This window comes from Gallinula chloropus (genome assembly GCF_964237585.1).
Source record: "Gallinula chloropus genome assembly, chromosome: 1".
Classification (NCBI taxonomy): Eukaryota; Metazoa; Chordata; class Aves; order Gruiformes; family Rallidae; genus Gallinula; species Gallinula chloropus.
This window is the reverse complement of record NC_140085.1, coordinates 146426047-146449996: the sequence shown is the minus strand read 5'-3', so window position 1 is coordinate 146449996 and position 23950 is coordinate 146426047. Positions and strand designations below refer to the sequence as shown.

At 36.8% G+C, this 23950-nt stretch overlaps 1 protein-coding gene across 1 annotated transcript in view; it reads right to left on the bottom strand.

Moving 5' to 3' along the window:
- Positions 1-271: 271 nt before the first annotated feature.
- Positions 272-23950, bottom strand: part of MRPS9 (mitochondrial ribosomal protein S9) — a 35483-nt gene continuing 11804 nt past the window's right edge. Inside the window, exons 3-11 of the mRNA XM_084270456.1 lie at positions 18352-18414; positions 18232-18262; positions 15921-16000; positions 9558-9640; positions 6930-7005; positions 4178-4346; positions 2689-2797; positions 1666-1835; positions 272-465 (exon numbers count right to left, since the gene is read on the bottom strand). Coding sequence (XP_084126582.1) covers positions 374-465; positions 1666-1835; positions 2689-2797; positions 4178-4346; positions 6930-7005; positions 9558-9640; positions 15921-16000; positions 18232-18262; positions 18352-18414 — 873 coding nt within the window. The 3' untranslated portion in view covers positions 272-373. The remainder of the gene's footprint in view (positions 466-1665; positions 1836-2688; positions 2798-4177; positions 4347-6929; positions 7006-9557; positions 9641-15920; positions 16001-18231; positions 18263-18351; positions 18415-23950) is intronic.

The following is a 23950-nucleotide window of genomic DNA, read 5'->3' as shown; positions in this document are numbered from 1 at the left end:
AAAGGGAGGCAGCGTCAAAGTCATCCGGGTACCTGGTGAGGAGCTGCCTAACTCCAGAATTTAGGCAGTTAACTCACTGAACACATGGACTGAGTTTTAGAAGTTATAATCCAACAACAGTTTCATAAATCATTACTGACTTCAGCAGAGCTAAACTGCAAAGCTGGCACTCAAACTACTACTTTAGATTCAGCATTTTTGAGAAATCACACCGCAATTTTAAAGTTTAAGGAAGTTGTTTGTTGCCTTTGAAACAGAGAAAACATCATAGTTATAGTGAAAAGTCTTTATTACTAGATATATTTATACAACAGCTTTTAAATGATAAATTTTTTTGAAGTTCTGGTACATTCTATTCTTTGAACACTCAGACTTATCGCTTTTTCCAGGTGAATTTCCTTCTGGCTCCCTCTTGGCCAGGCTTCTTCCGCTCCTTCACACGTGGGTCAAGTGTTAGCAGTCCAGCTACAAGAGACAGATAAGCACCCATTTGTTTACTTATATTAGTTAGTATTTCAGATATAGTATAGGTGGGGGATATTCAAGTCACCCAATAGCCTTGAATATGAACTGTAGCATCTAGAAGGATAATCATTCTATATAAAACACACCGAAAGGAACTTCTTAGGATTCTCTTAACATTTAAGCTTTTCTTTAGAAACTGCACTTTCTTCACATTTTACTTCAGAAAACACTAAAAAAAAATCCCACATAGATATAAACCTACATCACATTAGCCTTTAAAGCAGTGGTCCCCAAATCCTTTTTGATCCCCTCCTATAATACACGTGTATTTATTAATTTATAAGTTATAGACACTGCTGAAATTCTTGTATTTTCTTTCTCCACCCCAATGGAGCACCTTGTGCAACACAGGAATGCACACACCCCACTGTGGAGACCACAGCTTTGAAGTACACTTAGTGTTTCCAAGCTGTATTTGTCTATGTCCAAAACACGCTTGGAATAGTGCTGATCTCATCAGATACCCAAATCATTATAATGTCAGCTCACAGGGGTACCCCCAGCAAGTCACACTTGTCAGTACCAAAAAGCTACAATCAAAGAAACTTGTTGCAAAAATACTGGCATGAATACAGCTTTACTTCTGTGGATGGGGGATAGAATGAAAAAGATGTAGTAGCTGCTGTGCCAGTAACACACACAGGTATTGTCCAGAAAGAGTGCAGATAAAGCTTTAACTTAAATAAGATGCTTATGCTCACTACAACCACCACAAAGCCAACCATCTAGTGTCTGTTTACATTTGAGAATAAAACTTTTTAAACACGAACAAGATGCAGCTAACCAAACAAGGCAAAATTCAGTCTTAGCACCTTAGGGCTCACTAGTGCCGGATGCAGGTTTATTTGTTAGTGAACACCCATTCATCTTGTGTGATTCTACACTGAGGCAACATAATCTGGTTAACAGACCTAAGAGAGGTCATGAGCAGATGGCAAAATGCTCAGGTCATCCAAAAGGATGCTAGGAAACAAGTGGAAACAATTTATAAATAAGCGCAGATCCCTTTCACACAGCAGCCAAGGTTTCACTGGGATTATTTACTCAAATTTACACTACCTGATCCTTAATGATCCTTGGATTAATTCCGTTAACTACCAGAAGAGCATTAAGAAACACTGAAATCATTCCAATTCCCACCTTGCCTCATGAATTCCACCTCTCTCTCTGTCACGAAACTCCGTAAGGCTTTCGCAGAGGCTAAGCGTATCGCCCCCGCCTGCGCCGATCTTCCCCCGCCAGAGACCGTGCAAACCATGTCATGTCTGCCTAGTCTGTCAAGAAACTGGAAAGGGAACAACAGCTGCTCTCTAAAAGTAAAAGAAAAAACAGTCAGCATAAACATTAAATACATACATAAAGATTCATGCTATGTACATTTCTTATCATAGTGTATACAAAAACATAGTTAACTTTCAGGCAGGGATCCAGAAAGATATTCATATCTCTAATTTCCTAGGATATCAACTAAATCAATGGGAAACGAGCAGCCAGGAGCATATTGAAACTGCTAATGGAAGTATTTTAAGTTCAGTTTTACTATTACTTTTGTTTTACTAATTACCTTTAGATGCAAAGATATGCTGGCTCTGAATGCTCAAACTGCACAATCTCTCAGTCCATTCTCAAACTCAGAAACCACAATATGAAATAAAAATCATGTAAGGGATAGAAACCTTGTCAGCCTTATGAGAAGTCTTCCCTCTGTCAGACTGTGCACGTCCTCCAAAAATCAGAAGCTTTACATGAGGTATCTCACCTTGTTTGCTTCCCTCACTTAGTGTATGCCAGAGTAACTACACCTGCATACAATCTGCTAATCTGTCAGGAAACACTGAAAGGCACTGTTTATTATTTGCTTTTAGAATAAACTGCAAGCCCGTTTTCAAAATTTCAAGTGTTCAAATAGTCTGTGATTGTGGTTTTCACATCCCTCCAGAAAAGGAGGGTCAGGAAACACAGGGAGCAAGGCCTACCTATCAGCTCTTACAGTGCTAACACCAAAAAACTAGTAAGAAAAGGGAGACCAATTTTCATAAAAAGGGTAAGTTACACAGAAGCAAGAACATGGGATCAGCTCTGTGGAACACAGCACCAAAAGATAATTGCAGGGAACAACTTTTGCTGGAGTAATTTAAGTACAGGATTTTATAGTGCTCTCACCTGTCCTGCAGCACTGGGAAGTAATGCAAAATGTCTATTCCATTCACAGTAATTTTTCCAGTCCCATTGTCATACACTACTGCAGTAGCCTTTGCCGTTTTTCTTGCACCTTAAAGGAATTAAAACCAATCTGTTATGAGACTTCAATATTCTACAACTTCCAGTGCCCAAGTAGTTAAGCAAATCTCAACACTTTCATAAGGACCACCTGTTTCTTTTTGGAGGCTGAGGTTACAAAAAAAAAAAAAAGCCCACCTTAAGAGAAGGAAATAAATACAAACAAAGAACTTCCTATAAATCTGAATCTATGCCTGTTTGAGGGGGAAAGTGTGTGTTTGGAGGAGGTAGTAGAGGTAACACTCTATTTTCCATAATTTCAGTAGATCAGGACACTTTCTTGACCTGGTGATGTCACAGTATATGAAAATAAACAGTCTGTGGAAGACCTACACTTACCATTAAGTACAAATTCTAGTAATATTAAAATACTTTATAAAATTACACACAGGCACAGAAGTTTACGAAAATTCACATGGAAAAGGTTAGCATTTTAATTGCACTGGTTGAAGCAATGCCTTTGCATCATTTAACAGTTTCCTCAGAAATGACTACAGTTAGTTCTCTCTAACTGCATTTTCTTAAAGTTTGACAAACTCTCTGACCTAAAACCAAAGAACGATCTTCTGTAGCACAAAGGAAACAATCATTCTGATAAAGGCATTATGAATTAAGTTAGACATTTTTCTTAATTTGGGGGGAGGGGGGCACAGGGACACACACAATGGGACAAAACCAAGGTTATTCTTGAACTTATAGAAAAGTGATGGCTTTTCTCAAATGACATGGATTACATTTTATCAATCTTCAGTAACTACTGTCAAAGACACTATTGCAAACAAGTGTGGATTAAAATCCCAGCCTGGCACCCTCGCATCTCCTTGTTGTCATGTCATCCTGAAGCCAACCCAGCTAGAACAGAGTGCTCTAGCCTTTTTTCCTCTCTAATTCTGAGTGACTGTTGTTCCTATTATCACCCGCTGCTTAAGAACACACATCATCTCCAAGCTTCCCTTTAGATGTACAGCGTGAAGTGTGTGCATGTGCACATGCTTTGTCCAGAATCAGAACTTCCCTATCCATGTTGTTGCTACATTATTTTTCCTAAGCAATCACTCATTTCACATCATTCACCCTTTGGTGATCCTACAACACCTGACACAACATGGTCCTCTCTGCAAAAGTGCTACTGCATGGAAACCCAGATAAAACCCCTAGTAGACAGGCTCTGGGACAAATAATTCCACTTTGTTACCAGGCCACGTCATGTCTTAAGTGTGTGAAAACATAATTAACAGTTATACACACACAACATAGACAATAGCTCATGAAATGAAGTAGTGACACATTCAGTGTTGTACATACAGTAAAGAAAAGTCATGTGAAGAAGAAAAAAGTTCTGCATGATTACCAACCAGCTGGAAGCCCCTACCTTCCCCAGTGCTGAAGGCCACTCCTCGCTCATCATACTTCAAGGGCTCAATAACTACTTTTTGTAGCTGCACAGGAACTTCTCTGGTAAACTTCTGCACATACTTCTCCTCAATGTCACCACATGGCAACGCCATCAATTTTTGTAAGAGCAGAAAAAATCTTGAATACTGTAGACAACAAGACTTCATTAAAGGATGCAAGTGTAATTGCATTTGCTAAAACTTTCTATTTTTATATAATTGATCTTTCCTACTTCACTTTTATTGATGATTTCTGACAAGATGACACTTTTGCACCTACATGCTGATTTAAGAACAGCATGCAGATGCATCATCTTCTGTGTGACTAAAGATACTTAATTCTTTCTTCAGGCAACAATGGAACTTTAATTCAAAGCATAACCAACCCTTTTGTAATACAGGATTATTGTATTAGAATGAAGTTCATCTCACACTTAAAATGAAAACATTGAGGGGGGTCTTCATTCTTTTATTGTTGTTTTATTAAAATGGCAAAAGGAAAAGATTTCCACCTCGGTTCTGGTAAGTCAGCATGTTCACTGACTTGGAAATAATTTTATTTCACTAAACTGAACCTCTTCAATGATTATATTTTATAATATATACAGGAAATACCTACCTATCTATCCGCGGCTGTTCAAGCTGAGTTACTTTAATGTTTATGATTTCCTTTAAAACCGAACAATCAAGCTATTTAAAAATTCAAGAGACCCTTGACTTAAAGGGCAACCTCTTGAAATAAATTATCTTTTGCTACTGTGTGGTTCTCCTTCCCCCCTTACGCACACCCCCCTTCCCAAAGTTCTTCAACATGTGATTAAAGAGTAAACAGCACCAGGTTAACCCGTTTGTGCTACAAGCTGGGATGTCCTGTTATGAAGCGTTCCTGGCAGGAGCACTGCACTGCCAGTCACTGGGTATAAAAAGGCAGGCTATCACCTAAAATGGCTTTTTCATATAGGTTTCATAACCTTGGTTTATGAAGTATTCTTTACTTAAAAACTCTTCTTAAATGTATGTTTTCTTCTCCCTGCTGCCAGGGCCTTCTGCACAAAATTAATACTTTACTTGTATCCTAGAGATTGCCCCTGGAATTCTGACATCACTCAGAAAGCTACTTCTGCCTAACGATATGACACAGATGCATGGTAAAGCCTCTGAAGAGCAGAAATATAAACACACAAAAAGTTTTAAAATTACAGAGGTACAGATGAAGAAAGCATCCAACAGTTCTCACTTGCAGAATGCAAAAGAACAGCTGACTTTGTTTAATAACACAAACACCACAGAAAATGTTGTTGCAATGGCAAGGAACATGCAAGAATCAGAGCAGGTAAGATGCCTGGCTCACACAGAGACATTTCAAATACATTTGAATAGTGTTTGTTCCTACAGGATGGGGCTCTCTGGGTTTTTTTTTTTACATATGAGAGGCCAGTATGTAAAAGGTTTTGATTGTGGGGTACCTGCAGGTACAAAAAGCACACAGCGAAGAACACCAAGCTCTTTGGTTGTACAACTAGACAAGTTCCTGGCACTCAGGGGGAAAAATAGGCACGCCGGATGCAGGAGCTGCTGAAAACACTGAAGTGCTTCTACTGCAAGCAAAACACAGGGAGTCTCCTGGGGATATATCAGGATGGAGAATTTACAACAGCAACTTCTAACTTATGCTTACAGCTCACAATCTATTTGGGACCTTTTCACATCACCCACAGACAAAGAAGCCATCACACATTGCTGTGCTGGAAGAGGAGTGAGGAGAGGATCATTTTTGCTGCTGCTATGCTATTTTTGTGATGATGCTGTCCACAGGACAGAAGTGATTGAAGAATACTGTTCCCAGGTGAGAAAATACTTGGGATGCTCAGACAAATAGCAATACATTCTCTGGTACTATCATATTCAATTTAGGGGACTGTAGAAAAAAGCTCTGAGTGAGAAAAAAGCGCACAACCATCAGGATGAATACTCTCATTCCCAGAGATACATGTAAAGAGGGACTCCAAATCTTGACAGTGATACAGTTTGCAGATACTGAGGAAACTTCAAAACCTTCCTCTCCCCCACCTTACTCGTATCAAGGCAAAAAGGACAAGATACATCTGTATCAGACCACAGTATCCTGTTTCGGATACTATATTCTGTAGCCAGTCCCTAAGAAAAAGGACTCTATTTCTGATCAGCCTTCTCTGTAATGTTTAAGCTTAAGGAGAACATGATAATGATAGAAATAATTGGAAACACTGTGCAGGTTTACCATTACACAAATCCATTGTGCTTCCCTACTTCAATATTTGCCTCTGCCCTACGATAAGCAACAGAGGTTCCAGCCCTGCCTGGTTTCCATCACATAAATCACTATTTATTTCCATTATAAAGTGTTCCTATAGTCCATCCCCGGCTACATAATTAAGATGACAAGGAAGAAGTGCTCTAGGCCTTGCAAGGTTACCAGGAGAAAAAATAAACACTTAGCAACACTGGAAAGCCCTTAATAGTTCTGTACTATGCTAGATGAAAGGAAGCAACACAGAGCACTTTTCAAGACCACATGAACACGACAGCGCTGCGAACACACGCAGACTTTATGAGCAGGAAGAAGATTCATCTTGAAAAGCACCTAAGCACCTGCTCCTATGTAGTACCTTTTCAGTATCCAAAACCGCACCCCGAGCCTGTATTTTTAAGACATAAGCCTCCTTAAGACTAGAAAGATTAATTACTTACATCATCATCTGACAGCTTTTCTAACAACATTTCTTCCAATTCAATCTTAGTCAGCCATCTGCTGCCAACCAGGTTCCTGTTTAAAATATCACATATATTCTCCCTTTAATTAACCATGCAATTAGAGTTACATCACAAAGGACCACACGTACAGTCAGTCTTCCTTCAGAAATACATTTCCCATTATAAATTAATACAGATCACATTCCTATGGTAAACATGAGAAGACCTGTGTTGATTTTAAAAGATCTTTTCAAAGGGGTGGTAACTTCACATATTGAATTAACCACATGAAAATGATGAGCATCAGTTATGCATTATTCATATAAGTGAAGCCTGAGATTGAGCTAGAGTAATACTGTAATAGTAAGTGATCTTCCCCACAATTCCGGTCTCAGCTCAAATAGCCTGCTGCCAGAAAGTTTGGTTTAAGAGAACAGCAAAGAACAGAATCAGAAGGCACAGAATTAAAATCAAATTCTAAAGTAACAGGATTTTGCCTCTGGTCTTTACTTTTCTAATCAACACAAAAAAAGCTCCACTAGCAGTGAGCATGGTCAGAGTACTCACACTGCAGTGACACGCTGTGTTTTATCCACTGCGTAATCTCGACCTGCTCAGCACAGAAACTGCACTGATGATGGCAAAAGCAAAACTTCCTATGAAAACAGCCTCATGCAGAGACATTAACACAAAGAAAAAACAATGCTTGAAATAAATCTTTGGGAAATAGATACGATACGAAGTGACCAACAAAACAGAATGCCACCATAAATACACATGACAACATTATCAGGTAAATTTAAGGCAAAGCTGTAACTACTTTCTTACCTCTTCAGGTTTTTTTTAGAAACAATCTTAATGAATGTTTTCAGCAGCATTAAGGAAGCTGTGATTCAGAAAAGCACTCCTGAAAGTGATTTTAAGTAGTACTTCTTCTTAAGTATGTATTTAAATGCTTTTCTGAGTCAGGGCACGAGAGACATTTATTTAGAAACAATGCTGGTTTTGACAGTAATTCTTAAAAGTTGCCAATCCTGACAGACTCAAGTATATACTTACATTTACATATTGCTACTTCCAGGGAAGTCTATGAAATTTTTAACATGTGAAAAGCTATAAACTTAAAAAGTAATTAGAGATCAGATCCTACAATTATTATTACAGAATGCATCTACAATAGATTGGGGGGGAGGGGGGAGAGGGAATGAACTACAAATTCCTCTTCTACATGCTCTTCAGAGATAAATTATCCAGGCTAATCTCAGAGGAAGTACTATATTCAGTGTGGAAAATAAGTGTCAAAAAATCCTTTAAATTCTCTGAGCTTTTACAAACCTAACAGGGAAAAAACCTTTCAACTCTGACTAGCTTCAGGTCATTTTTCACATGAGTAAATCCACTGACTGAGCTCTGTAAGGAGTCAAGTTATTTTTCAACAGAATACACCAAGAAACTAAATTCATTTGTTCTCTTGTCTGCTCAGAAGCTAATATGATAAAACATTCTGTGGGTCACAGGACACTATTATATCATGAAGAAACATGAACTTGGGTTATTTAAGAAATTGAAATAATCTCAGCAAATTAATCCTTTCTCTTTCTAACATACATAACAAATGGATGTAATTAAGAAATGACAAACCAACATGATGTGCAACTGGAACAGCATATAAATCTGGCTAGAAAATACACTGAAAGAACAAAGATAAAAACAACTTGGACAGTGAAAAAGTAACTATAGGGGGAAAAAAAAGAAGTAAATGCCAAAACCAAAAACTTTCTAGCTGTATCCATTTCTTTTAAAGGCTTGCTTCATTTCATATTCTAATATAGCATAAAATCCCTGCAAAAAAATCTCAAACCAGAAAAATCAGGAATAATACACCACAAGAGAAGCAAACTTCTTAGAGCATATACCCATTTCTAAGACAATCTTGACTGTGTATGCATTAATACAGGAACAACTGCAGCATCTCCCACTTCTTCTGGTTGACATGTCTTTTCTGCCCAGTGGCTAACGAAGCTGGAGAGCTTTTGGTGCATAACAGAAAAGTGGAAGAGGAAAAGCAAGAGAAACTAAGTTCTATTACTAATAACGGTGATATTTAAACAAATTCAGCCAAATAAACGTTTCTGAAATTACTATAGTCCTTTATGATTTAGCTGTTCAAAGCCACCACAAAAACAGTGTTTTGATATTCAAGTTAAATGTTGTTGGACCATAAAAATATCCAAGAACTGTAATTAATGAAAGACTATTGGAGAGCTCAGCTTTAGGATTTTTCCAACAGACAAGCAACTTATTTATTATTTTTAAAAGCCTTGCTTTCTTACAAAGAGTTTACCTCCTTTTTCAAAGCCTTTAAAAAAGAAACAATTAGAAAACTTCATATACAGCAATACTGAATATTCCCAACTCATTTTCAAATCACACTTCAGAATTTTTTATGCAGGAGAGAATATTGAAAAGAGCAGGGAGAGATTAAACAAGGAATAGGGAAAAGTCTGAAAATGCATTTGTGGAATAAAAGGCACATAGGGTGCAGAAATACAAGAAGTGCTAAAAAACCACTCTGAAGCATTTTAAGAAAACTAGTATCAATATTCATTCTAACTGGAAGCTTACTTTTTTTCCTTTTGATGAGGAAGGCCTTGAGCTATCAGTTGGTCTTGGTATTTCTGAACATTTAGAAGTTTTTCATACGTTTCCTGAAACATAGATGGAAGTAGTATTTAAATGCATTTTCCCACTCAAGATTTAAATTTTGTTATTTAAAAACACACGTTTATGTGGTGTTACTCTCCAAACATTTGAAATGCAGAGGTCAGACAAGCCAATTAAAAAAAAAAATATAGCAAGTTAAATCTAAACCAACAAACATTTAGATAGTACATATAACATTTTCACATTCAAAGTAAATAATTTTGAATTCTGCTATTTTCTCAACAGTGTTCGTTACCTTCCTACACGTGTATGTAAAAAACCTTCTCAAATGTATACAGAAAGGCAACTACATTTGTATAATGCCTGTAACTAAAACATAAGGCACAATAATTTCATCATGGATCCACATTTCAACCTGACTTCCTCAAAATACTTACAAGGCTTAAGATTGCAAATAATTCCCTTTAGTTAGATATTTTTTATTTTTTTTTTTACATCTAGAGTGTTACCTTTACTGGTGGTCTGTATCAGTCAACTCCCTCTTACCCAGGCACGTCTACAGGGACAATGTTGTACGGTTACCGTAATCAGAACTTCCCTTCCTTCAAATGTTACAAACATATTTAGACTGAGGTTTTAGTGGTTTTTTAAACTGTTTTCTCAAAATTCTCATCTATGCTATTATATTCAACCCATGCTGTGACAGTGATTTACATCTTCAGAAAAACAAAAGGAAAAATATTCCAATAAGTCACATTGAAAATATTACAGAAGCAGCATGATTTTAATAAAGCATCGACAGGATTTTTTTCAGTTCAGAAACTTTCAGAAATGATTTGGTTCTAAAATAGAACATCTAGTACACTGAATTATAACAGTGATTCAAATCACAAGTTAAATAGGAATATTCGGAGAAATTATTAGAAATTATATTGAAACAAAACAGGATTGTTGTGCTGCAACAAAGTACTTATGTGCCAAATAATTTACTTCCATTAACAACCAAAAAGAAAGCTTACAATCACTTTCACACACTTTATTAATATAAAAAGTCTGGGCAAATACTAGAGACAACCTCCAGTTTAAGAATTCACAGGGCCAAGGAACAATGGTGGCTTGGTTTTTTTTCCTTTCTATTACTTTACAAGAAACAGTAAAAGAAGAAATGTGAGACCTCACTATCATCAGTTATAAAGAAACTAGTTCTTAACACAAAAATACTAGGATTTGCAACAGGATGCCATGAAATTCCTGCAACAGTTTACATTAAAACAAAAAAAACCCCACACACCTACTGTTCACTAATACAAAAATGCACCCTCATATATACTAAAAATATTTATACTTAAAGTGTACGAACTAAGAACAGATTGCAATCCGAGCTGCATTCAAAGCATTTAAATAGGGACTCTTTACTCAAGTCTTTGATGCAGGTCACCGGTGACATTTTTAACAGCCCAGTGGAACAGAAGTACTTTTGGAGTAATTCTACAGCATAAAATCCTGAAGTACAAAATCATCCACTTTTCTTAAGAGACAGCACAAGAACTCATATACTCTAGCAGTTTGCCTTTCAGAAAGCCTTTCTTTTTCATAGAGATAACTGTAGCTGGTGAGAGCTAGGGAAATTTTTCAACTTAAAGCCTCTTTGTCTTCCAACACAAGAAACATCATATAAAATATCACAACAAATCACATTTTCAAATATTTCCAAACTTCACAAATATACCCATAGATCTCCAAGACAAGGAGATAGGGTAGCATTACGTTGGGCAAGATTCCCATCATGTCACTAATAATCTTACTGGCTCCTTTCAGAGGAGAAATTATTGACCACACAGGAAAAGTGCAGACAAGGTTTGGGTGAGGGGGCAACGAGTCATGCCTGACACCAAGCAGTTTTTACGCATCTACAGTCAGGCATGAAGAAGAATCAGTATGGAAGCTTCTGCTCTGGACTGGCAAGGGAAGGAAGAGAAGGGGAATGGAGGGCTGTGGCTGCCCCTCAGCTCTCCAGACAGAGCTCAGCTGGAACAGGCTTAAAGGCTCCTGTGAGTTTCTGCACTTGGAGGAAGTCAAACCAGACACGGAGAAGATACTTTAGTTGGATGATCAGAAGTACTGGATTACTCTGTGTCATAAATGCACAAGGAGGGGGTTTTTTATCACTTTACTACTAGCCTCTCAGCTGATCTTCTGCCTTTGTAAAGCACCGAGCGTCACCTTCCTACCCAGCAAAAGTAGTCGCTGGCATCATCTCCACTACACTCTGGGACACGCATTTCTCTGCTGGAATGGGCAGCAAAAAACACAGGAACCAGGAGCCCAACAGAAACACAACTGTATCACAGCTCTTTAAAACTAAAAAAGGGGAAGCGGGGGTGGGGGGAACCACAGCTGTGACCTTAGGGCAGACTGACTACAGTCAGAATTGCTTCTGATCAGCAACTGATGTATTTTCAGGTAATATGACACAAGTTAAAGGATTGTGCCATCATATTCAGAAACCACTGAGGTACACAAGCACATAAAGTGAAAGAGTGGATTACCACCCGCCAGAATTTTAGCCTCAGAAATTCATTATAACAGCTGCAGAGAAAGCTTTACAACAGCTGGGACAGTAAGGTTTTCCTCAAGACCCTCCCTAGGCACTCCCAAAGTATACCAACACTCCACAGGCTAAGTTCCAAGAATGTGCTCTTCTCAGAATTAAAATGAACTCTTTAAATTGTTCTGGTGAAATTACAGTAATCATGTCCATTCACATGAAGAACCCTTACATGGGAGATCAAGTCAAATGATATTAAAAAGTAGTATTTTAAAATACTTCTAAGTGTTAGAGAAACACTAAATATAATTTCCTGCATTCCTGGCAATGAAAGTGGACTTGTATGTCTTATGAAATAAAATTTTGGTCTTAAGCATTAAAAAAAATTAATGCATGTACTTAATCTCTATATAGAGATGAAGTCAACAGACTAAAAGAACCACTCGTGTGAAGAAAAGTATGCGGATGAGCCTTTGCAAAATCAGGAATCCCATGTAATGCCCAATAATTTATCTGACAAATCTTCACTCCCCAAAGGCTAAAGAAAGCTTCTGAAAACACACTTGCTTTTTCAAAGCTGGCAGGTGAAGTTTTTACTAATCACTTCAGGATTCAATAGTCCAATTCATGAATGTACACATCTGTGTGCCTTGTAAACTCAGCTATTGCACAATCAAAATAGCTGATTTTACAAGATTGGCTACGTACCGAAACACTTCCATTCCTAGCAGAGATCAAATTTCAGATCACTACAAGGACGCTCTCTTAAAATAAAAATTACAACTCTTACTTTATTCTGCATAAAATTTTTAAGGAAGAAATTAGCAAATCAAAACCTAGAAGAAATTTTTATGGAAAAAAAAATCAATGTTGAGTTTAATATTTTGGTTAAAATATGCTGTAGAGCCTACATCATTTTAAAAAACATTTGGCATTTTTCTTCGCTGCTTATGTGTTTTTGACTTCAACACACACTGAAATGGGTTGAGGTTTTGTTTTTAAGAGTCAAAAAGCTATATTGTTAGAGTATTTACCTCTGATCTAGCACCTCTGATATTTCTCAGGAAGTACAAGCAGCACAATTACACAAAATCACAATTTTGCTAGACAAAGGTATGAAGAGATCACTTTGTCTTGTTCTGCACATTACAAAGATATGACAATACTCAACAACTTTTAAGTTAAATGATGATCAAATATACTATCAAACATTTGTGAAATGGTGTTTCATGCTATAAACATTCTTTTGTGTATCAGAAGGAAAAAAAAAAGAAAAAATAAAGAGTCTTTTTCCCTACAGCTAAACTTTATTCAACAGGCAGAACAAAGACAGCAATGGAGTGTAAAGCAAAAATCCTTTATGAAAGTTCATTTGATATTCAAGTCATAACATATATATGGCAGCTATAATACATGCAAATATACATAGTCTATTTTTAGTGAGTGGATAATATTTGTTAGCATTAAGAAAAGAAGTAATGCTGTGACCAGTTTAATTTTATTAAATTCTAGTAAGTTCCACATAAGTCTATATAATAATTAGCGGTGTACAAGTTTGAGTTAAATATTATGTTTAGCCATTTATTAGACTTAATATAGCAATTTAAAGGACATCCTTAAATGGGATTGATAATTTACACTGGACTGTATAAACATACAACCCTTTTCTTTTTTCCCCTAGCCAAATTAACTAGCTTTCAGACTTCAAAATACTTTTTTAAATACACACTAGTCTGATAGGAGGTTAAAACAAGGCTGTGAAGTTCACACAGATTTCAGCTTTCATTGGGCTGACTAAAAAAATCCCTGTTAAACCTCGCGCTCAGCTGATTTCAGTTGGTAGAAGCCTATTTCAGGAAAATATTTAGAAGCAGTCAAAAAACACTCAAGTATCCTATATTAATGAAAAAGGCATTTGTCAAACTGATTTGTTTGAAGGTGGTTGCCACGCTGTTAGAAACAAGATGCACACTATTCTTTCAGAGATTTCCGAGGCAAGCTCGCATACTCTTTCTTTCTAACTGCTAAGAAGAGCTAAAAATAAACTTGTGCTCCTTGTAAAATTTGTAATTTCTTCATTATGATGGAATGCAACAAAACATCTTGCCCTTGGGTTGCTCCGTTTCAGCCAAAACAAATGCAAATGGCTTGTCAGATGACAGCTGTTTGATAAGGCTCCTCTACAAGACCTGCATGCTTTACTTTTTTCCCCGTGAAACTTGGGATGAAAGGCAGAAGGCAGGAAGAGAATTAATGTAGCATACAGTCTAAAGGCAATGCTACAACCGTGATTAAGTAGAAAAGTTAAAAGGCACAGATTTTCCACAGCCTCGCTGCGTGCAACCCATCCGTGTAACAAGTTGACAGGCCTAGCGCGTCAGCTCCATCATCCCCTCCGACAGCTAAAACGCAGCTCTGCATCCCTTTTCAGAGGAAATTTGCGTCTGCACCATGAAGCGTTGTACATTATTTCTTAGCACTGCAGGGGGCTCAAGTCCATATGGAACCTTCACAAATATTACCACAGATCAAACCAGCGGCGTTTCGAGGCAGATTTGACATACCTATTTAAATGAACAGCAGGGGTCCTCGGGCTGCCTCAGGCTGTGCAGGAGAAAACCTCTGTGGAAAGCCTATGCTGCAGCTCCATTACTCAGCAAAGACACACTCTACATTTATCATTCATTTCATTTCTGCCAGGGCAAGAAGCTCATTTGCCCAAGGTCAACAACAACCCAAAAAAAAAAAAAAAGGAAAAAAAAAAAGAGAGGGGAGGGGTGTTTTTTATTCTCCCAAAGAAATGAATGTACCTGACAAGTGGGGATTTTGCCCTTTGGGTACGCAGAACACAAATAAATATCAGATAATTCTAATAAAAACACTACATTCAGTAAAGCTGTGCACTGAATCTGCTACCATAAACCTTTCCTCTTTTGTTGACAACAGACTAACCACAGAACTAAGTTTTTCAAGACTACCTAACGAGGAAACTAGATCTGACACAGTTGTCCAATTAAATACTTCTACGTACAGTATTAATGCTCCTGCCTTCTGTAAGTACACGTAGGAAACGTGCACATCTTTATAAACTCTTCTAAACAGGTAGATACTGCTGGTGCCACTGAGGGTCATACATATGAAATGTCTGTTCATAATCCGTGTTAAGACTCAGGGTCTGGTGATGTTCTATTAGATGCAGTTTTTTTCCATCAAGGTAAACAGATGCAGATCCTTTACTCCTGGAACCATGCTAATCAGAAAAAGCCTTAAGTTTGCATGAATGGAACAGTCTTTGAAAAAATCAATTAAGCAGTTTAAATGCAAATTTTCCTCACACTAAATGTCAGCACAAATAACATTTCCTATAGCTTTGCCCTTCAAGGGACGAAAAAAAAAAACCACCAAACTATTTTTTATTCTACAATGAGTTTTCCTAGAACTAGCCTTTTTTGTTGTGTATGCCTTCTGCACTACTCACCTACCTGCTACTAACCAGACACAGCCCACAAGAAAGCAAAAACCCAGCCTATAGCCAGAACTGTAAAATACACCAAAATTTAAAGCAACTTATATGGTCCCCTCTCTCTTAAAAGTGACATAAAAAACGCCCCTAATCTTGGATATTGTGGCATAAAAAATGTACACTGTATTTAGCTTCAATGGTGATATTACAACCTACTGTGAAAACGTGAGCAAACACAGGAGCTCTTGATATGCATCTCCAGCATACTTGACTGGGAGCTAGCATTATTTATTACAGATTATAACATACTTACATGCATTAATGAATAATATGACTGCTTGCCAGTATAAAAAAGAAAGTGAAGCGGTCGGCCATCTTCTCCCCACTGGATTTCTAATGAAAAGCAAGATTAGACAAGAAAGCAATATACACCCACTAAAAAGAGCCCTTCTATTTAATTGCAGTTATAAACCTCTTTCATAATACTGATTACCTTTTTAAATACCAGAGAACAAAGACTTTTACACGTATTCAACCTGTCTGGAAGCCTAATGATTTAGGCTACCTTGTTAAAAACTAATCTCCACCTGCAATTATAACCAAATATTTAATATATTTGTAAATAGCATTTAACATGAAGGAATTCTTTATGTACATCCTAAATAAACTTTCAAAGACTGCATAGTTGGTATTCCAGATAGAAATACCCATTTTAGAAGAGGAAGAAGTGCATATTAAGAGACAACTGAAATCAGCACCATGACTGTGAAAAATGAGTGATTAACAGCTCTGGAAAACAATGATTTAAACTGACAGTAAATTTTTTGTTAATACAGTTCACCTAAAATATTCATACAAGTATTTTTTGCAGGTAACACACCTGTATTCAGAACCTGGGTGATATCAGGACTTGTTCACATTAATAACTTTGAGGTATTTCAATACATAATCAGCTCAGCACGAAAACATATGTTAGATATCATTCAGCACATTGAACTTATTTTATTCATTAAAGATGTTATTTCAGGAGAAATAATTTTTACTTCAGGAAAAAAAAATCAACTTAAATATAACACAACAAAGATCTTTTCCAAATAAAGAAATGACAAAACTAAAAACCTCAGGGGTTTGTTTTTTGGGTTTTTTTACAAATTGAACTGTAAACAAAGTCCCAGCCATTTTATCCAGCGAAGCTCAGATGAAGCAATCTGTAAGCCACAGACAAAGATAAGAGTCCAAGAATCTAATAAGCACAATATAGATTGCATTGGAACATTGAGACATAATACAGCCTAAGTTGTACAGAAAGGTGCAAAATTTGGTATAACAGAGGGAATACAGGGGGGCTTTTACCCACACATCCTACTAGTGGAATGTGTGACTTTCCATGCACGCAGCTGTGAAAGCATGTTTTGTTGAAATCACTGTTCAGGGAACATTCTAAAGTACAAATTTACACTTTTGTACTTCAAAGTTATTGAAGAGACAATGCGTAGACAAGGCAAAGCCGCCTTGAAAGAGATACCTATTGGAAGTGTTATTTTGAGATGTAAATACAAAGATACATATTTATACTAATTCATTCTTACACTCTTCAGGACACCTCTAGCATTTGAAAAAAAAATCTTTATCTCTGCAAGAGTACAGAACAGTAGTTTAGTTCTGCCACAAAACAGGCCTTGGATTTTTAAACAGCAGAATGATTAAAACTCTCTTATTCTTTTGCTTTCTACTTTTTACCTCACAATACTGTGAAGTTAAAAAAATAATGCATGATGCCATTTGAAAGCTGAAATTCTCAGATTTCAGATAATTTGCACAGCTAAGAGACACGTGAATCTCCAAAACCATGAAGCATCAATTCCAGGAACAGTAAAAAGGAAGGGAGGAAAATTATAAGCTTTTGTTGATAATCAGAAGTGTCTGTTCAGGGCATAACAGCTCAGCAAATGTAGTTCCACACCCATGCTACTAGTTCATACTACAGGCAAGTCAAAAGTGGACAAGTTTTCTCGTATCTTCTAAATACTGTATGTAAAACCAATTCAGTGATTTCAGTGAAGTGCTCACTGACAAGTGGAACTTCATATGGCTTCTCAGGAGCAAGAGCAAAGACAGCGTGGACACAAGCACTGAGTTAGGGCTATCAGGTCAAGACTGAGATACGACTGGGAGTGTTTCCACTCTCCCTTTTCTTTCAAGCAGCAACTTCAAAGCTGTAACTTCTGAGCTTTTAGAGCAATTAAGTTTCCAGGAAAACTCTTTGTTTAAAATAGTATTAATTAATATTTTATATTTCTTTCCCTGACAAAAAGCTACTGAATTCAACAGGTTTTCCTGCGACTTCAATGGAGTCTGCATGTCATCCTACCTATTGTTTTTCACTGTTTGAAAATAAACACATCAGTTAACAAGATGTCTGAAAAGACCACTGGTATTCCAGAACCCAGCCATGGATTTTAGACTTTATTTCAAATATCAGATCATGATTTTACTACTCAGGTATTCACATTTTTAAGGAACACAGGGGAAAACAGTAAATCTGAAAATAAGGCATTCTAAATAGGCAAAAAATCTAATTCTTAGAAATAGTTATTTAAAAAAAAAAATCCATGAACACTTACTCCTCTGCTCAGGAAAAATTTCAGTAGGATGCTGTAAACAAAGAAACAAGTATCAGCAAAAGGAAAGTTACTTAAAACATTGTGCTACAGTTATTAAGAAATGTAACAAAATAATCCTACCTTCATCATGGGCCTGGCTCGTTTGTCAAATAAGCCAGAAGGAAAGAGATAGGCAATAGCTTTCTGAAAACAAAGAGAAAGATCACATATGTACGTTTTTCCACAAAAGCATTGCCAAAACATTTCTCAGGTACTTTCTTGTACATAAAAACAGGTGCCTGCTGTACTGAAGTTACACTAAGTCAGTTAAGAAAGAGTGTGGTGTATGTGCTGTACCAAAAATTAGATCATTTCCTCAGGAAAAGTAAATACTCGTTCTGAAGGTTGTACTCTACTGTATCAGAAAGAGTGAACGTTCTTCTGCAAAGCTTAGTTTTCACACTACGCATCTGTCATAACTTACCAGAACTACTCAAGTGCACAGACCACTTTTTATGCACAGTGATTTTCCCCTAAAATTTTAAGTGCTGTGACTTCTAGAGAAAATAGTAACATTTAATTCATAGAACAGTTCTGGATGGATTTATCCTTCTAAAAATATCAGTGTTTGTTAACAGTGCTGACTGACAGACCAATCATGCAAATTTTATTTAAAGCAACTGGACAAAGCCAAGTTTTACACATTTGGAATCCCAGTTTCTGCAGAAGTCATTTCCTCAAGTCTAAACACATGTTTCTTGTGGGAGTAGAAGCTATTTTACATACCCTAAATAAGCATTTCATTGATCGCTGCATTTGGAAACAACTGTGAATCACTACAATCTTTGCTGAACTTGAACTAATTGCTCAAAGAAAAGACTCTTAAATGCTGTCCATCTTCTCAGATACCTATGGGTTTGCTAAAACAATTTAGAAAAAAGAAATGACATCCATTAGACACTCATTGTTTACTACTGCTTTCACTCAACACAAGCTACATTATTCACTATTACTTAACCAATACCTATCACTATTCCCGTGCTGTATAAAGTTAGTGTTATTTGCCCCCAAGAAATAAAGTACCAATACCAATACTCCAATCATTCTGGAAAAATGTAAGGCAAAGGACCTGACAAGGTTAAGCCCAATAAGATGCATTTCTATTCAACATCATCTTACTTTCCCTCCTCAAGGTGACTAAAACATAACTTCATACAGCAAAAAAATATGTATTTATGAGCACTGTGTATTTCCATTTGTTTCCAAAATCCAACCAGGAAGTGGTAGCCATCAAAAAACCCCCAGATGTAAGGATTTGGTGAGTGCAGGTAACTTCAGACAGCACGTAGTAGAGTTTGAGAAAGAAATCTTGTGCTTATACTGTAACACGGACTAACTGAATAAACCCCTCTGGCAGTGGCATCATTTATATTTCCATTAAAAAGTATGGAAAAGTAGAATTACAACAAAAATCAGACAAAAAAAAATCTCTTAAAAAGAATGGCTCTTTGTTGGTTAGGCTACCTCAGGGCTATGACTTGCTGGTAATTTTTTTCCATGGACAAGGAGCGGTTTGTCAGTGCTTCAACCAATTTAATATGCATGGAGTGTAATAAGACCTAACCTATTACTTTCATTAATCCCCTACTGGCATTCTGAACAGAAATTTTGAGAATTCTGAAGCAAACAAAAGGCTTAACTTGATTTTATGAAATGGTAATTTTGTTTCTCTTAGTGACTACTGTATTCCCATTTGTTAGTCAATGGGCATTTTATGCACACACACAGTAGGTGAACACCTATTTATGAACAAATGGGGATTAATTATGATGACAATAGAGAAATCTGCTGTGAGCCAAATGATGTTAAACAAACACCTTATATAATATATTAAAAGAATTTATTACATGATACTGAGACCGACTGTGTGTGTACTTAAGACATAGTCTTTATACAAGCCTTTCCAGAATCTCAGTCAAATGGTTACTGTAACTATGACACCTTAATAAGTGCCACATAAAACAATTCAACATTTATAATTAAGAGAGGCTGCCACCTGAGACTCTCTACTTCTAGAAAGTTTATTTTATATTGCTTTAGTGCATCCTCATGCTTTCCCACTGAAGCATAAACAAAGCCTTCATTAAGAAATCCTGACATCTCCTTCCAGCTCCCCACACAACAGCTAGCCAGAAAATAATAGCTTACTTTCCAATCTGGCTTTCTTGTCATTCCAAAATAAGAAGAAATGGAGTTTTCCTACCTCCTCCTCATTTATGGAAACATAAGCAAGGATGAGGCATTTGTCTTTACAAGCCATTAGGAGCTATCCTAGGACGCAACAGACTTCCATTCAACTTCATTCAGAAGTTTCTTATTTTAAATAGCTATGTCCTTGGACTGTACTTTTAGAAATTACACCGCAAGTTTTGGAAACTTCATTTATAGAAGCTGATTTTCTCCATGCAAACGTTTCAGTTTCATGGAGAAGGGGTATTTCAGAAAAGCTGTGATTCTCAATGCCCATGTGTACTGGCAATAAAATAAGATGGCGGATCAATCTTAGTAGTGACATCAGAATTAGTCTCTCCAAAGTGCAACTAGAGCACCTAAATAACCACAAAACATTTTCCTGAAGTCTTTTGACAATGTCTTCAGATTTGGAGTACAAGCTTCCTTTCAGAAATCTGCATCTTTGGAGTCAAAGCTCTGTAGAGCATTAGCTGCGCATTTGAAGCTGGTGATCATCGCTCTTCACACTTTATAAACAAGGTTTAAATGCTAGCAGTAAAGCTAACAGATTTAACTGCACTTTCTCTTTCCAGGAGTGAAACCCTTAAGTTTTCAGCTTAAGGGTTTTCAGCCCATACCCTTCTTCTAGTACTTAATTTCACCAACTCTAAATGAGAAAGGAAATGTCCTGCCGAATACGACCAAGAACGACTGTCTTCAGGCCATCATTTCAGCTATAGAAGATTCATTCACCACCCTCCAGCCTTCACAGGTTCTGGACTGCTATTTCACAATTCTGTATGTTAAATCACACTGTTGCCACTGTCTTTGGAAATAAAACACAACTTTCTCAAAAAAACACTAGTAATTATTTCCAGCAGAAACACGACTAAAAATCCTGGTACCTAGTAACACAACGACATTTCCCAAAGTCATTACATAAACTACTGGAATAGGGAGGAATAGGTACAGCCTGCTTCTGCTATAAGTAATTAAAAAAAGAAAGGTTTAGCTATTTCCTTTCAGTATGGGAAAGCATTTGTTTTTAAACTCTATTGCTGGTCCATGCAGAAAATAAAATACCTAGTAGTCACACCTTAAAAAAAAAAATAGCAGACTGCATGGTAGTGACAAGATGGTTCACATCAGGCATTTCTTAAACTGCCTTGGTAAACTTAACATTCCTGCAGCAAACTAAAAGGAATCCTGTTGTATTGTTACACATTGAGGGACCTGGCGATTCAATGCACTGCCCACAGGATCACAAGGTCTTTCACTAGCAGCTCTAAGTTTGATTTCAAGCCAGCTGGAATAATGAGAACATCCTATTAAAAAGTTAAAAAAAAAGTCTCTGGCAATCTTTCAAACATGCAAACCAATTCATTAGATAACCTGCCCAGCACTGTACATGGTGTGTTGTGCAAATTCAGCACCCCTGCCACAACCAGAGTTTCCTTCTTTGCTGTGCATGTTACACACCCTGACTTCTCATCCTCCTTCCCTTCCTCTCCATCTACAAGCCAAGAAGTTGTTCGCTCACACCCTCAAACATCAGAGACCAACTCTGAATCAAACAAGTTCAGCTGGGTCAGTAAGGGTTACTTTTTTTTTTAAATATGTCTCAAGAAATTAAGAATTTAATCTTGTAATTCAAACAGAGTTGATCAAGTCATTACTGGGATAGGGGAAGGAGACTGAGGCTGTTCAGTCCTTAAATAACCCGCCAGAAGCAGGAGAGGTCTGGCAGGGCAAACTGAGGTTGTCCAAGTGTCTCTCAACACCTTTGTTGAATTTACAGCTCAAACACAAAGCATTTCACTAATTTGCATTGTTCAAATGATGTGCAAAAATTAAGTAACAGACAGTAAGGAAAGGGATTTTGTAGAAAACAAGAAAAAAATGAAAAAAAAAAATTCAAAATCCCTCCACCCTGGCTTTCCCTTGCAGCAGCATTCATTTTTGGCAGAGGACTCATGAATTCAGACCGTTTTTAAATATGCACAAAACTGTAATCATCAAAACAGTGAGGTGAGAAGTAACACTTCATGGTGTACTGTTTTAATGACACACCGGAGCGATACTGTGTCAGCTGCTTCTACACCTCAACTTGATCACACAAGAGACACTTCCCTTAAACCTGGAATCACATTATTTAGCCACTGTACTGCAGCTTCTCTCAGACTGAGATGTTTGCTTGAACAGCTGCTTTTCCTTCTAACCACAATAGCAGTATTCTTTAAAAGTTTTCAGCATCCAAAATGCAAAATATTTGGGGCAGAACCAGGAATGAATGAAACAGAAATAGAACATGAAATGTTAACTCTGAAATGTGGGGGGTTTTAATTTAAACAAGACAGAAAAGGTTAACAACAACAATTAAAAAAAATCAAATCAGTGACACAATTTACCCTGTAAAACAAAATCCTCCTCCAACAACTAGCGACTAAAATTTACTTAAACCACCCCAATCAGTTGTCACTTTATCTAGCACAGACAGAAAGAAATTTCAAGTTCACAGTGATATATCATTTTAGCCCCATCACTAAAAAAACCAGAAAACAAAAATCCACAAGCATTATACGGATTAAAAACTTGCTCTCTCTTAATATTGCATTATTATATTTTTATACTAACAATTATCAAAACAAAAATTTACATCCAGAACTTGCAGAGAAAAAAAAAGGGCCAAAAACCTGTTGAAAGAAACAATCATTATTTAGATCTTCGTTTCAACTTTTCAAAGCACTCAACAGTACTTAAAAAGAGGGAAAAAACCCACAGCAGTCCAGTACAGATGGACTTTGATACAGAAGAAAGAAAATATTGATGCAGTTTGGCTTCACTGGAGGGAAAAAAAGTTGAAAGCAAGCATTCGAGCTTCAACTATTAAGAAAAAAACACAAAACCCAGTATTTCTTGTCAAGGACAATGCTGGCCAATACACTCCTCTCGCAGACAACACAAAGTTCAGAAATGCATTTTAAATGCATTCCCAAATAACGTTTTTGGCATTTCACATACACCAATATTCACTCATTTCTAACATTTTCCTTTACCAAATTTTGAAAGCTATTTAGAAATCACTTGTGCTGAACTCCTTTTAAAAACAACTCAATACAATGCATTTTTCACTAAAGAAGTCTTAATTCACTGATAGAAACTATACCCTACGAGGAATTAAGTTTTTACACATTTAACATTAGTTAACATAGTTAACAACCTTCCCACACTTTCGAAACAATATACATGCTAGCAAAGATAAAAGTGTAGTTTAGATTCATATTACCCTGTCTGCTTGACAACGATCTATTAGATAAGGCAGAGAACAAGAGCAGATGAACAGAGATCTCCAGCTTTTGGAGTTTTACTAACTCTTATGGGGAAAAAGTATTGCCTTATGATGAGCTCGTATCTGGGAGAGCATTTCGTGACTGCATAAAAATGAATAATAAAAATACTGGCATATAAATAGGTCATGAAGATTAAGACGCTTTTCTTGTATTAATCT